The 15415-nt window shown below is 35.7% G+C and overlaps 1 protein-coding gene across 2 annotated transcripts in view; it reads left to right on the plus strand.

Annotated features, from left to right (window-relative positions):
- The window catches only part of KCNT2 (potassium channel, subfamily T, member 2), a 734552-nt gene that overhangs the window by 222204 nt on the left and 496933 nt on the right, over positions 1-15415 (plus strand). For both annotated transcript variants that reach the window (XM_006892105.1, XM_006892106.1), the window contains exon 2: positions 14327-14406. In XM_006892105.1, coding sequence (XP_006892167.1) covers positions 14327-14406 — 80 coding nt within the window. The remainder of the gene's footprint in view (positions 1-14326; positions 14407-15415) is intronic.

The raw sequence follows: 15415 nt of genomic DNA on the forward strand, positions 1-15415 counted from the left end.
TCTTTGCCTCCAAGGAGTAGCTTGGTTTAATCCTCTCCAAGATGAATCTGTCTGTTTTCCTGGCAGTCCATGGTACATTCAATACTCTTCTCCAGCACCACAGCTCAAAGGCGTCAATTCTCCTTCTATCCTCCCTAGTCATTGTCCAACTCTCTGATGCATAACAAGCCATTGCAAATACCATGACCTGTATCAGGCGCACCTTAGTCTCCAGAGAGACACTGTTGCTCCTGAGTACTTTTGAGAGGTCCCTAACAGCAGACTTTCCCATCGCGATACGCTTTTTGATTTCCTGACTGCTGGTACCAAGAGTGTTGACTGTGGAGCCGAGCAAACTGAAGCTGTGAACACTCTCAATACAGTCTCTATAAACAAATAGCTTGATATACATTCAGTGCTAGACATAGCCCAGTGGAACAAACTTGAAGACCCCAAAATATATTCATCCATTTATGGACAAAGAAATAAATTGTCCAGGAATGATAAATATTGTCAAGATTGGTTACCCACTTTCAGAAACAATCAAGCAAACCACGAAAATAACCAAAACAGGATCTAGATCTTATACTGTACACAAAAACCATCTCACAATCACAGAAGTCCTGTATTTTACATCTAAAACTATGCAATTCCTTGAAGAAAACAAAGAAAGGAAATATAAGATGTATTTTAATATTAACATTAGTGGAATATGCATCATCTGACTTTTCCAAGACATGAAATTTCACCAGAATTAAATAACTTTAATAAATATAAAATTGTTATAGTTCAAAGTATGTTTTCATGCAGTCCTTAACCAGGTTCATCATCTCCTCATTCCCAGGGAGCTGTGTTCATTACTGAATGATGATCTCTCCCTATAAGGTGTAAAATGGATGAAGTGCAGAGTGGATTTACAATCAGATGCCATCAGCAGAAAAAATGCATTTTATTACTTAAAATATGAAATACAAAGTGATTCCTGCATTGAGTATGAATCTCTTCATGGTTCCAATTTTGTTCAAATAACTACAATCTGTGAAAAAAGATCTAGTTTTTGAAACCCAGTGGTTCTTCCCCCTCACACACCCACACATACAAATCTCCCCAAAGTCAACTTTGCCAATGAACTGTGTCACTCCTAGAAACTGTAGACTGCAGAAATATCATCAGAATTTCTATCAAAGTTTCAAAACAACAAGTATAATATTTCAGTCAGGATTAACATTTCATGACATCTGATCTCAAAGCATATGGTGTTTTTTTGTGAGTATGTGCAAATGTCTAAGTGTGTGCAGTGATTCCCAAAGGGAACTTAAGGCAAGCCCAAATGATGTGTATACTTGCTTCCCTTGATTATATTTTTAACAAAATAGAATATAAATAACTAGTCTGTTGTTGGAAATATTGGACATAGGTTTTTTTCCTTCATTTTAAAGATGACAGGCTCCCAAAGAGGTTTCATGTTGTATAATGAAAAGAGGGAGGGAAAGATATATTCTTATATGAGCTTTCTGTGTCTTTTATTTCCTTTACTTAATTGTAAGTTAAAAGAATGTTGCTTACATTTAATTACTGTACATAAAATGGGAAGTTCAGAAGTAAGTCTTGCAAATGAATATTTCACATGATAGTGTAAGTTCTCTAACTGAAGAGAGACTTGAATACTAAAAGTACTCTTGACTGGGTTTGTAATGGATTTTGCCATGGAAAACCACAAGACTGTGTATTATCAACTACCTGGAAGTCGTGATTCCCAAGGAGGAGCAGGAAAGTGAATGCCGTTTTTTAAGGACTCTCAGTATTATATATAATAAAAGGTAATTGCTGATGGTTGATACTAACTGACTTTTTCCATCATTAATGTTATATCACACCATATACATATACATATACATATACATACTCATATTTACACATACATAAATCTGAATGTTTCTATCTAAAATATATATATATACTATCTTGTGTCTATCTCTCTATAGTTATCTATATATCATATATAGTTGCTGGTTTAATCTCTCGCAAGATAGCATTGTTTAAATTTTTTTAAAAAAGTAATTGCCAGACTTGTTTTAGAAACTATCACATTTAATGACTGCATTTAACATCACATTACGATGTTGTCCCCTCCGGTGGCCTAGTGGTAAGAAGCTGCACTGTAATCCCAAAGTCACATAGTTCAAACGTACCAATTTGACTATAGTAAAAGGATTAGCAGACTCATCCCATGAGACTTATTGCCTCTGAAAACACACTGGAGAGTCAGTTGAGTCAGTTCTGACTCAATGGCACATACCAGAAGCAACAAAGTGAGAAAATTAGATTTAAAAACTTAAACTATAATATTGGACAGATTAAAGTATTAAGGGAACAAAAAGAAGTTGTGAAAGAAATTCCTTATTAAGGATTCTGAGCGAGCTAAAACAAGGCTATTTGTGCATGTAGCAAAATTTGGAATTTGGTCAGTGACTCACTGAATGAACTGGCAAAACTACCCATTTAGAATGAAAAGTAGATCAATCTTATTTATTTCCTTGCTTATTTATTTAGAAGTGTCAACATTAATTGTTACTTAATTAATTCATTTCCAGGGTTAGGAATGAGTATTTGACGATAGGAATGCTGTTTTTTGTCAGAAGCTAATGGGCAGGATTAAACAACACTTCTTAGTAACCTATGTAGGTCTGGTGTTTGCACTGGTTTTTGCAATGCTTTCTCAACTGATCTGTACCACTCCTACACAAGAGCATGTCAGCTTAATGAGGAAGAAAATAGCCAAATTAAGTAACAGAAAGACTTATATCCTGACTTTGTCTCAGTGTTAGCTGTTAAGAACATGGATAAGTCCTTAAAATGATTTGAGTCTCTTTTTTTTCTTCTGAAAATAAGGTCTATGTCTTCCTTATAAAAGTCATTCTCATGTTTTGAAAAGCAAACAAATTAATATTAATGTAAATTCACATGAAACTATTCATTGGAACCAAGGAGAGGAACAAGTAAAAACCAATAGAAGTCATAAGTTAACAAAATTTAAATAAAGAATCTTTCAAAAATTTGAGTGGAATTTACAATAAACACAAAATAGATCGAGTTGGAATAAAAAAAGAATTTTAGGGATTCAGCTCACCACAGATTCAGTTTTTGGATATCCTAATAGGTGTAAACTGAAGAAGGGAGGGAAGATGTGCTTATCTCTCCCATGATAACACTGACTCACAGACCTTATGATCTATTCTAAAGACAGCACTGGGGGCCTGATTACCCTGTTAGTCACAAATTCCACCAGTGCTAATGTCTAATAAGTCCTAAATACTAAGAAAGATGCTAGAAATATGAGGATAAAAAAATTTCAATTTGATTTTCATTCTAATGGGTTTATGAGAACTGCTACATCCTTAACAGGAAATTCTTTCACACTGAAGGAAATGACTAGAAATATAATTGGAAACAAAGAGGAATTTCATATATTTAGAAAACTGCTATTAATATAAACCAAAATTTAAGTTCAGTATAGAAAGAGAAGTATGAGGTAACTTTTGAAGTAGTAGTACATGGAGATACTGCATTTTCTCCTTTCTCCTTACTTAGCATGAGATTAGGAGCACACCACCATCTGGAAATATAGAAATGGCATTAGATGAAAAGCTCTGAATATCAGGAATTGTACTGGGAACTGTATATATTACTTTGAAATGTATATGTTGCTGTAATTTAATTTCTAGTAAAAACCGACCTGTAGCTGATCCTGTAGGAGGAGATTGCCCATCTTTCTCCTGTGGAGCAGTTGGTGGATTTGAACTGAATATCATTGTGTTGGCAGCACAGTTCCTTACCATTAAGCCACCATCACTCACTGAAGTGTGTGTGATATAGTATAGATACATACATTCCAGGTAAACGTGGAGTCCCAAGGCCGCAGCACGCGATCCATTCCAAGGCCCCATAGAGGGTAAAAATAAGGAAATCCCGGCAGGCACAGCAGAAGGGCAGAAGGGGTCCTGAAATCATCTGTGGATACATATATACATACTACATACATACACACACACACACACACATACACATACACATGGCCAGTTAGTTTTATATGTCAACTAAGCTAGACTATTGCAAAGGACGTTCTGATGACGTAGTCCATAAAGAATTGCACTGCTGACCCAAAGTCAGCTCCTCTTTGCTAGTTTCAATCTATCAGCTACTGTACCAAAAGAAAATGAGCAATCTCCTCCTATTTGATGTACATTTTCCTGAAATCATATTGGAGGGTCAACTTTGAGTTGATTCTGACTGGTTGGCATTGGATTGAGAGACTATTGTGAAGTGTTAGTTTAAATACTAATGCACATAGTACGGTGAAGTTTTTTGTTATTGTTAGGTGCTGTCAAGTTGAATAGGACTCATAGCAATCCTACGTAGAGCTAACCAACCTCTACCTTATCCTGTGCCATTCTTATAATCTCTGATATACTCGAGCCCATTAATTGTTGAAGTCACTAAGTTACCATGTCAATCCAGATTTTTGTGGGTCTTCCTTTCCTTTGCTGATTTGCCATCTTTGTGGACATCCTTGATCTTGAGCATTTTGGAGAGATCACTGACAGCAGACTTGCCTAATGCAATAAGTATCCTGATTTTGTCACTAGTAGTAGTTGATTGCTGATTCAGGGAAGATGAAATAATTGGCAACTTCAATCCCTTCTCCATCTATTATAATATTGACTGTTGGTTCTGTGGTGAGGGCATTGTTTTCTTGATGTTAACGTGTAGTCCATACTGAAGGCTGTAGTCCTTGTTTTTCTACAACAAGAGTTTCATATACTCCTTACTTTCAGCAAGCATAGTTGTGTCATCTATAGGTTGTTGGTGAGTCTTTCTCCAACCCTGATGCAAAATTCTTCTTCATTGTCTCTGGATTCATGAATTATTTACTTTGCTAACAGATTGGCACAGAGTAGAATCACATTTAGGGCTCTTGTACATAGGGTTGCTATGAGTTGCAAGTAATTCAATGGCACATAACAACAACAACAACAACAACGGATTGAGTTAGTATGGTGAAAAGATACAATCATGACACACACCTTTGATGATGTAAAATGATACAAAGTTTGTTTACTTCATTTGGACAACAGTTTCTTAGTCTTGGTGTAGATTTTGTTTGAGTACAATTAAGTGTTCTGAGATTCCCATACTTCTCAATGTTAGCCATAATTTGTTATGATCCACCTCCATACAGTCAGATGTCTTTGTATAGTTAGTAAAACATAACTACACCTTCGTCTGGTATTCTTTGCTTTCAATCAGGATCCATCTGATATCAACAGTGATGTCCATGGTATTGCAACCTCTTCTAAAGTCAGCTTGAATTTCCAATACTTCTCTGTGAATGTACCATGTGAGCTGTTTCTTTTAATGACCTTTAACCATATTTTTTGCTTGCATAACATATTAATAATATTAGTCAATAATTTTCACATTCTGTATATCACCTTTTTTAGTAATGTGGACAAATATGGATCTCTTCCAGTCAGTTGTCCAGGTAGCTACCCTCCAAATTTCCTGGCATAAAGTATTGAACACATCTAGGGCAGCATTTGTTAATAGAAGTATATCAATAGACATTCCAGCAATTCCTAGGGCCTTATTTTTTGCTATTGTTTTCAATGCAGTTTGAACATCATCCTTCCTTATCATCGGCTCTTGTTTCTATGGTTGTTGTTGTTGTTAAGTGCTGTCGGGTCGCAGGCGACTCATAGTGACCCTGTGAAGGAGAGTCCTCAACGCTTGGGTGTCTCTCATCCTCTCTCCAGGTTCACAGGGTTTCCGGAGGCAAGCTATTACAGAAGTGGATGCCACTCCTCCTTTCAAGCTTTGTTCCTATGGTAACCCCCTACAAATTTTCAAAATCAAGTAATTCTTTTTGGCACAGTGATTCTGTTTATTCCTGCCATCTTTTTTAATGCATACTCTCAGGATTGCAACTTGAGACTTGAATTTTTTTCAGTTCTCTAAGTCTGAAAAATGTTAAATGAGTTCTTCCCTTTTTAGGAAGTTTGGTGGCGTAAAGCTTTCATCCAGTGAAGAACCTTCATTTGCTAATGTAGCAAGACTCAAAATGAAGACAAATAGCAAATGTACAGTGATAATTGAAACATGGATTGGACAAAATTATGAATCTAGGAAATAGAGCACATTTCATTGTACAAGAATTTGACATCCTAGGGATTAGTAGAGATTTTGTGGTCTAGTTAAGCAGATCTACAAAATACCTTCACAAAAGCATTTATATTAGTACTTAAACATAATAATTGGTTCCTATAACCAAGCTTAAATGGGATATGAATTTATCATATTTATTAAATTTATAATTTTCTTGAGATTTAATTTTTTAATTTTAGTTCTATTTTATGCCTATCTTGTACATACTGTACCAAATATAAAATCTCATGTAAAATTTGGCATTTTACACATTGTAGAACTTTCAGAAGCAAATATGTATGGCCTTGGATAAAGTCTTTTTGTAATATCCATATGTCCTCTCAAATCTGCTTTTTCATCAATAGCAAATTTAAAATAATTTAGGGTGATTTCAGTACTATGGGAAAATTTGATAGCCTAGTGGGTAAGGAGTGGCAAGCTAGCCTAAAGGGAGGTGGTTTCATTACACCAGGTGTTTCACAGGAGAAAGATGGATTATCTCCCCCTGTGAATTTTTTTTTGTTTTATGTCTTTGTTTATTGTTATTATTAATTTTACTGAAAATTTACAAAGACTTTGGATTTCCATTCATTCATTGTTTCACTTTTCTCCCTGCCCATTCCTCACCCCCTATTTGCTCTTCTCTTTGAAAAATAAAAGAAAAATTCTTTCATCGTTATACAATCCCTCCTCCCAAGTCCACTCCACTATACAGCCTTCGTTCTGGATTCCTGTCATGACAGTAATTCCCAATTATATATCCCTTTCAAACAGTTCTCTCTCTTATCTGTGTCAATACATAATTTATCCCATCTTTCTCAGTTCTGTTTTACAACAGTGGCACTATGCAGTATTTGTGCTTTTCTGTCTGAGATATTTCACTCAGCATAATGTCCTCCAGGGTCATCCAATTTTCATAATATTTCATGAGTTCCTTGTTTTTCAATGCAGCATCGTATTCCATTGTGTGGATATAACAGAGCTTCGCTATCCATTTGTTTGCTGTTGGGCACTTAGGTTGTCTCCAACTCTTTGCTATTGTGAACAAAAGTGCAATAAATATGAGTGTGCATATATCTACTTAGGTGGCAGTTATGGTTTTTTTTTGAGATATATTCCCAGTAGTGGAATTGCTGGGTCAAATGGTATTTCTATTTGCCACTTTTTGAGACAGCGCCATACAGCGTTCCATAGTGGTTGCACCATTTTACACTCCCACCAACAATTTCTCCACATCCTCGCCAGCATTTGTTGTTTGCTGTTCTGTTACATTTTGCTATTTTGACTGGGGTGAGATGGTATCTCATAGTTGTTTTGATTTGCATCTTTCTTAGAACTAGGGATTTTGAACATTTCTTCATGTGTTTGTATGCCATCTGAATGTCTTCTTTGATGAAGTGTCTGTTCATATTCTGCCCAGTTTTCAATTGGGTTGTTTACCTTTATCTTGTTGTTGTGCTCGAGTATTTTATATATATTCTAGATATGTCTCTTATCTGACATGTCATTACCAAATACTTTTTTCCAGTCTGTGGCTTCCATTTTTACCCCATTGGAGAAGTTTTTGGATGTGCATAGGAATTTAAGTCTTAGAAGGTCCCATTCATCTATTTTATCCTCTCCTTGTAGATTTTTCAAGATGCTTGGAAGACTGTTTATATTGTGGATTAGGACTTCTAGAGTTCTTCCAAGCTTTTCTTTAATGACGTTTATATTCCTTGGTTTTAGTTCTAGGTCCATGCTCCACCTTGAATCGGTTTTGGGGCATGGAGTGAGGTATGGATCTTTCGTGAGTTTTCTACAGATAATTTTCTTATTTTTCTACCACTATTTGTTAAAAAGTTTGTCGTTTCTCCATTTAACTGATTTCATCTCCTTGTCAAAAATCAGTTGACCATAGGTAGATGGGCTGATTTCTGGGTTCTCAATTCTATTCCATTGAACTATGTGTCTGTCATTGTACCAGTATCATGCTGTCTTGACCACCATGGCAATGTGGTAGGATTTGAAATCAGGGAGTGAGATGCCTCCTATCTTGTTTTTCATTTTATGTATTTCTTTGCTTATTTGGGGCTTCTTTCCATTCCAAATGAAACTGGAAATTGCCCTCTTTTTTTGTCTCACTGAAGAATGGAATTAGCATTTTATTGGAATTGCATAGAACATGTAAATTGCTTTTGGTAGTATTGTCATTTTCACAATATTGAGTCTTCCTATCCATGAGCAAGGTATGTTCATCCACTCCTCAAGGTCTCTTTTTGTTTCTTGTAGCAATGCTTGGTCATTTTCTTTGAATATATCCTTTGTGTTTCTGGTTAGATTTACTCCCAAGTATTTAATCTTGTGATTAGCTATTGTGTGGGATGCTTAACTCAGGCAACAGGGAAGGTCTTGGGCCCCTCGACAGAGATGAGAAGCCACTTTCAGAAAAGAACAACAGGCTCCCTGTGCAATTTACAGCTTCTGAAAACTCACTACAGGTTACCTATGAATCACTTCCAATTCAACAGCATATAACAACCACCTAGCATCAATATTAAAGCTTAATTTATTTGGGATGATCTTATGTCTCATTTTATAAACAAGGGAAACATATTTAATAAAGATTTTTGAAGGTGCTAGCAGTTTTTTGGTTGCATATGTTCATGTGAGTATACATACATTTGTAGTTTATATGTGTGTGTACATTTGTGTATTTGTGTGTGGGTGAGCACATGCACATAGACATATATGTAGGAGTGTTCAGCTGAAAGTAGTATAATATTCAAAATTTCTTTCAGGAAGATGTAGTAAGTATAGAAAACTTTGTATATTTACCTTTTTAATTTACCTATCAGGTAGAAAAATATAATATGGAAAAAATAAAGGAAATTATTTAAATGAGTGTTTATGATTGAAATATTTTCTTAAAAGTAAGAGATAAATACTGCCAAAACTCTTGTTGCTGTTGTTTCCAAAATTTTCTTTCATGGCTTTAGCTACTTTTTAAATGGCCTTCATACTTTCTTGAATATATGACGTATTTGAGAACTTATAGGATAAAATATTTCTCCATTTCTCCACAATCAATGTTAAGCACCCTCATTTTTTGCTAATTATTTTTTCAAAACTTTTTTTTATCACTCCTGGGAGTTGGGGAAAAAACCTCCAACTGTTCTATAATCCAATTATGATATTAAAAATAAATTAAGCTTATTTCCATTCAGTTAGACCTGCCTCATAGCTGACCCTCCAGTGTATTTTCAGAGTATGTCACCTGAATGTCATTTGACAAGTTTGCTGATCTTTCTCCCACAGAACAGGAGGTGGAATCAAAGTACTTAACTTTGGTTTGGCAATGACATTTCTTACCTACAAAGCCACCAGAGCTCTTTTTTTCAGTATTGTTGTTGTGACTCTTTGAGTCAGTACCAACCCATAGCTGACCCTCCAGTGAGTATTCAGAAGCATTAAATTACACGGGAGGAGGTTGCCCATCATGTTTCTGTGTAGCAGCTGGTGGATTAAAACTGTAGGACAAATAGAATTAAAATGACAAATAAAATGTTTATATAAACATTAAAATGTTTTATTGTCTCTTTTTCAGAATACTGACTTTAAAGGAATTGATTCAAACTATTTATTTAATAATTTTTTTTACTACTAAAAAAATCAGTGTTGTTGTTTGTACTGTCTTGTCAAAACCAACGCATAGCTGACCCTCCAGCAAGTTTTCAGAGACAGTTAATCACATGGGAGGAGATTGCCCTTCTTTATTCCTCAGAGTAGCTGGTGAATTCGAACTACATGCCTTTGGGATTACAGCACAGCTTCTTATTGGGATTACAGCACAGCTTCTTATTACTAGGCTACAAGAGTTATGTACAAATATTATTCATTATTTTGAACATGTTAATTTTGACTATTCATCTAAGAGTGTGTTAGAATATGGGTAGGAACTAAAGAAGCTTGTTAGAGTAATATTAAGTACTTTTGACTTCTAAATATATTTTATAATGAAATGAACACTTAAAATCCCAACCCATTATTTTATCTTTTATAACTTCTCTATAATAGCTTCAACAATCTAAAAGTCACTCCTACCCTTGACTGTTGTTATTGTTAGGTGCTGTTGAATTGAATATGATTCACAGTGACCCTATGAACAACTAGTCTGAACACTGTCCTATCCTGTGTCATCCTCACAATCTCAGACACACTCAATCCCTTTGCTACAATCACTATGTCAACTCTCCTGATCAAGGGACTTTTTTTTTGCTCTTTTATCTTCCCTAGCATAATGTCCCTCTCTAAGGAGTAGGCTCTCCTAGTAACATGCCCAAAGTATGTGAGATGAAGCTTCATTATGTTTGCCTCCAAGGAGAACTGTGGCTGCACCTTCTCTAAGACAAACCTGTTTGTTCTTTGGAACTCCATTGTATCTTCAGTACTCTTCTCAAATACCACAGTTCAGACATCAATTCTTTTTTGTGTCTTTAGTCATTGACCAGCTCTCAGATGAATAGCAAGTGACTGAAAATACTATTACCTGAATCAGGTGGCTTTTATTCTCAAACTGACATCCTTAGGCCTTGATATTTTGGAAACATATCTCTTACTATAGACATTCTTGGTACGATATGTCTCCCAATATCCTGACTGCTGGTACCAAGTGTATTGATTGTAGATCCAATTAAGTTGAAGTCATTGACAATCTTAATCCCTTCTCCATTCATTATGATGTTGCTTATCAGTCCAGTGGTGAACATTTTTGTTTCCTTCATGTTGAAATGCAACACATAATGAGGGTTACAGACCTTAACCTTCTGTAGCAAGTGCTTAATGACCTCTTCACTTTCAGCAAGCAAGGTTGTGTCATCTGCATAATAAAGGTTATTGATGAATTTTCTCCAATTCAGATGCTACACTTTTCTTCACAGAGTCCAGCTTCTTTTTCTCAGCATATAGACTAAATATGCATGGAGAAAGGATATAAAACACACCTTATAACTTTCATAATTTTATACCCTACAGTGTTCCACAACAGCTTCTTGGTCTATATAGAGGTTTTACACAAGCCTCTATATCAAGTGTTCTGGGATTCTCATTCTTCTCAATGCTAGCTATAATTTGTTATTGATCCAGACAGTCAAATGCCTTTGCATAGTCAATAAAACACAAATAGATATTCTTCTGACATTCTTTGTTTTTAGCCAGAACCATCTGAAGTCAACAATGCTATTTCTCGTGCCACAGACACTTCTAAATCCACCTCAGACTTCTGGTTGGCCTCTATGTACAGTTTTAGTCATTTTTGAACGATCTTCGGCAGTGTTTTGCTTATGTGAACTATTAATGATATTGTTTGATAATTTTTACATTTTGTTGCATCACCTTTCTTGGGTATGGAAAGAAATATGGAACTCTTCCGGCCAGTTGGCCAGACAGCTGTCCTCCAAATTCCTGACATGGACTGGTGGGTACGTCCAGGGCTGCATCTGTCATTTGAAACATTTCAATTGCTATCGTATCTATTCCTGGGGCCTTATTTTTAACCAGTACTTTCAGTGCAACCTGAATTTCTTCCTTCATTATCATGGGCTCTTGATTATATGCTGCATTTTGCAATATTTCTGTCAGTCTATTCTTTCTGGTACAGTGACTCTATGTATTTCCCTCTATCTTCTTTCAGTGTTTCCTGGATCATTCACGATTTTACCCATTACATTCCTATGTATTGCTACTTTGAGCTTAAATTTGTTTTTCATTTCCTTCAACTTGAGAAATCCTGAGCAATTTCTTTCCTTTTTATTCTCTAATTCTAAGTTTAACCTTCCTTTTCAAACCTCTTGAGCTCTTTCATTTCGCATCCCTTCCTTTTATGTTGGCATAGTGCTGTTTTCAGGGTCTCTTCTGCCATCCTTTTTGGTCCGTTTTTTCTCCTCTTTTTTTTTGTGAACTTTTGTTCTCTTCATGGATGATATCCTTAATCTCCTTCCACAAATTATCTGATCTCCGATCATTGGTGCTATCTCTATGATCCTGATTTGTAAATACAACAGAATAAAACAGAAAAGTCACTTTCTAAGGACCCATGATTTATCATTGTTTGTTGTTGTTGTTCCATCGAGATGGAATCGACCCATAGGTGACCTTCCAGTGGGTTTTTCAGAGACAGTAAATCATGTTGGAAGAGATTGTTCATCCTTTTCCTGCAGAGCAGCTGGTGTATTTGAACCACATGCCTTTGGGATTGTAGCACAGCGACTAACCAGTAGGGCACCATCTTGCCCCATAAATTACCTGGTCTCTGATCATTGGTGTTATTTCTATGTTCCTGATTCAGTATATATAGAAGGTAGTAACATCTGAATGAAGGGAGACCATCAATAACCTATATTATGCAGATGACACAAGCTTGCTTGCTGAAAGTGAAAAGGACTTGAAGCACTTGTTGCAATAAATCAAGGAATACCACCTTCAGTATGGAGCATATCTCAACATAAAAAAAGCAAAGGTTCTTACCACTAGACCAGCAGGCAATATAAAGATAGATGGAGAAGATATTGAAACTGTGAAAACTGTCAATTTCATCTTGCTTGGATCCACAATTAACACCTTTAGTACTAGCAGTCAGGAAATAAGGAGATGTATTACACTGGGTAAATCTGCAGTTAAGAACCTCTCTAAATTATTGAAGAGTAATGATGTTTTTTAATGAAAATTATACTAGTGTTTAGGTCTTTCATTCATAGGGTCACTATAAATCATCTATGACTCGATGGTACTTAACAACAACAACAACAACAATTATGTCTTTGAGGACTAAGGTGCATCTGATTCAGGCCATAGTATTTCTGATCACTTGCTATGCATTTGAGAACTAGACAATGAATAAGAATGACAGAAGAAGACCTGATACCTTTGAGCTGTGGTTCTTGAGTAGAGCACTGCACATCCCATGGACAGCCAGAAAAAAACCAAACAAATATGTCTTTGAGAAGTTGCAGCCAGAGTACTCTTTGGAGGCAAGAAAGATGAGGCTATATCTCATATATATTGGACATATTGCTAGGAGGAGTTATTCCCTGGAGAAGGATGTGATGCTGGGAAAAGTGGAGGGTCAGCGAAGAAGAGGAAGACCCTTGGCCAGGTGAATTGGTATAGTGACTAGAACAATGGACTCTCGTGTGTCAGGAAGTGTGAGGATGGCACTGGATAAAACAAAGTTCAAATTTTTGTACATAGTTAAGACTCATACTTGACTCAACAGCACCTAACAACAACACCAACAATATCTAAATAAGCTTTTCAACCATAAGTTTCATTTTTTGACAGGAAATTAAAATTGTTGGAAACAGATTTAAATTTTTTAAAAGACACTTTTTAAGGACCCCTGATTTATTAGTAGTTTTGAATTATCCCTAACACTAATTGAGTTCAAAGGACAGTAACTGCTTTATGAAAAACAAAATGTGTTCTGCTCAATTGCGATTTTCTGCTGTTCATTTAACTCATCTAATGCATCAAACGGAACAATTTGTTTATTTATTCATTAATTCATTTATTTATTCATTCATTCATTTATTTATTTAATGTTAGGATGCAAGTAAAGAGAGCTCTGGTGACCTATTGGTAGGTAAGAAGCTGAACTTCAATCACAAAGGTTCAAACCTTCCCACTGCCCTATGGGAGAAGAAAGAGCAATCTCCTCCTGTTCAATTAACTGTCTCTGAAAAGCCACTGGGAGGGTCAGCTATGGGTCAGTTCCAATTAGATGGCACACAACAATAGCAACATGTTGGAATATGTTGTTGCTATTTCCCGTGGAGTTGGAACCGCTCCATAGCAGACCCTCCGGTGGGTTTTCAGAAGCAGTTAATTGCTCTGGAGGAGATTGTCCATCTTTCTCCAGTGGAACAGCTGATGGCTGGTGACCTTGAACTCGTGGGCCTTCAGGATTGCAGTGCAGCTTTTTTCCACTAGACCACAGTACTTAGAAACAGATATTCTAATGTTATTAATATTGAAATATTGATATAAATTACTGTACAGGCAAAAATATTTTCGATTACAAAAAAGATAAACCTAGTTTTCATTTAATAAATAAGTTAAGTCAAACTTATTTATGGTGAGTTTTGTGTGTTTTTTTTAATTCTGTTTGCAGGGTACAAGTTGAATTCTATATGAATGAAAATACTTTTAAAGAGAGACTAAAGTTATTTTTCATTAAAAACCAGCGATCAAGTAAGTCATTAATTTGTTTCCCTTTGTGTGATTATGCATGCATTCACCTCAACCATGTCAAGCTGTGCAGTCCTTTTGTAAATTAGCTTTAGAATAAAGGCAATATTGTGTGAACTCAAATCCATTCCAACTCTTACCAACGCTGCATGGCAGAATATAACTGCCTCACAGGGCTTCTAAGATACGGTCTCTGCCGAAGTAGAGCTTAGTTCTTTTCTTCCATTGAGACACTTAGTGTGCTCAAATTACAGACTTTTATGTTAGTAGCTTGATACTACTCTGCCACTAGATCCCTTTTATAAAGACAATGTAATAACTAATCTCATCAGCAGTGCATTAAAATTTTAGAAAAGTATGGAAGTTAAATCTGGCGTTGCTAAAGTCTCTTTAACATTTTCAGTGAAACTAATTCCATATTAATAAGTAAACTTGTGAGTGCAATAATGTTTGTAGGAACATTAAGGGGTGGGACTTTAAGAGTTTGAACTTCTATAATTTTAAAAAAATTAATTTAATTTTTAACTTTTAATTGCCAAAGATGTCTAAAATCGCTGTTTGATGTAAGCTTCTGGCACTTTTGAATAACCACAAATGGAAATATTTACTGAGTTAGTGGTACAGTATGTATAAAGTTGCACTGCTTATCCAAAAGGACACTTCTCTGGTGGTTTGAATCCACAGGAGAAAGATGGATAATGTTCTTCTGTGCAGTTTGTAGCATTTGAAAATCCACTGGGTGGTCAGCGATGAGCCAGTTCCAACTCAATGGAAACCAATGTGTTTGTGAGTGAGTGGGAGAGAGTTCAGTGGTACCCAGTCTTGCCTATTAATGAAAAATAGGTAGGATGCTCTGAAATACACAATTTCTCTATATCCTCTACTGGAAATTCTGAACCAGAAAGTGTAAGGTGAAACATGAACTTGAAGCATTAAATAATTATCACTACCAGATAAGTAGACACTGGCACTTGAAGAGGGCACCACATTTACTTCAGTTCAAGATATAAAT

The sequence above is a fragment of the Elephantulus edwardii genome, unplaced genomic scaffold (assembly GCF_000299155.1).
Source record: "Elephantulus edwardii isolate Elephantulus edwardi_28Jun2011 unplaced genomic scaffold, EleEdw1.0 scaffold00110, whole genome shotgun sequence".
Taxonomy (NCBI): Eukaryota; Metazoa; Chordata; class Mammalia; order Macroscelidea; family Macroscelididae; genus Elephantulus; species Elephantulus edwardii.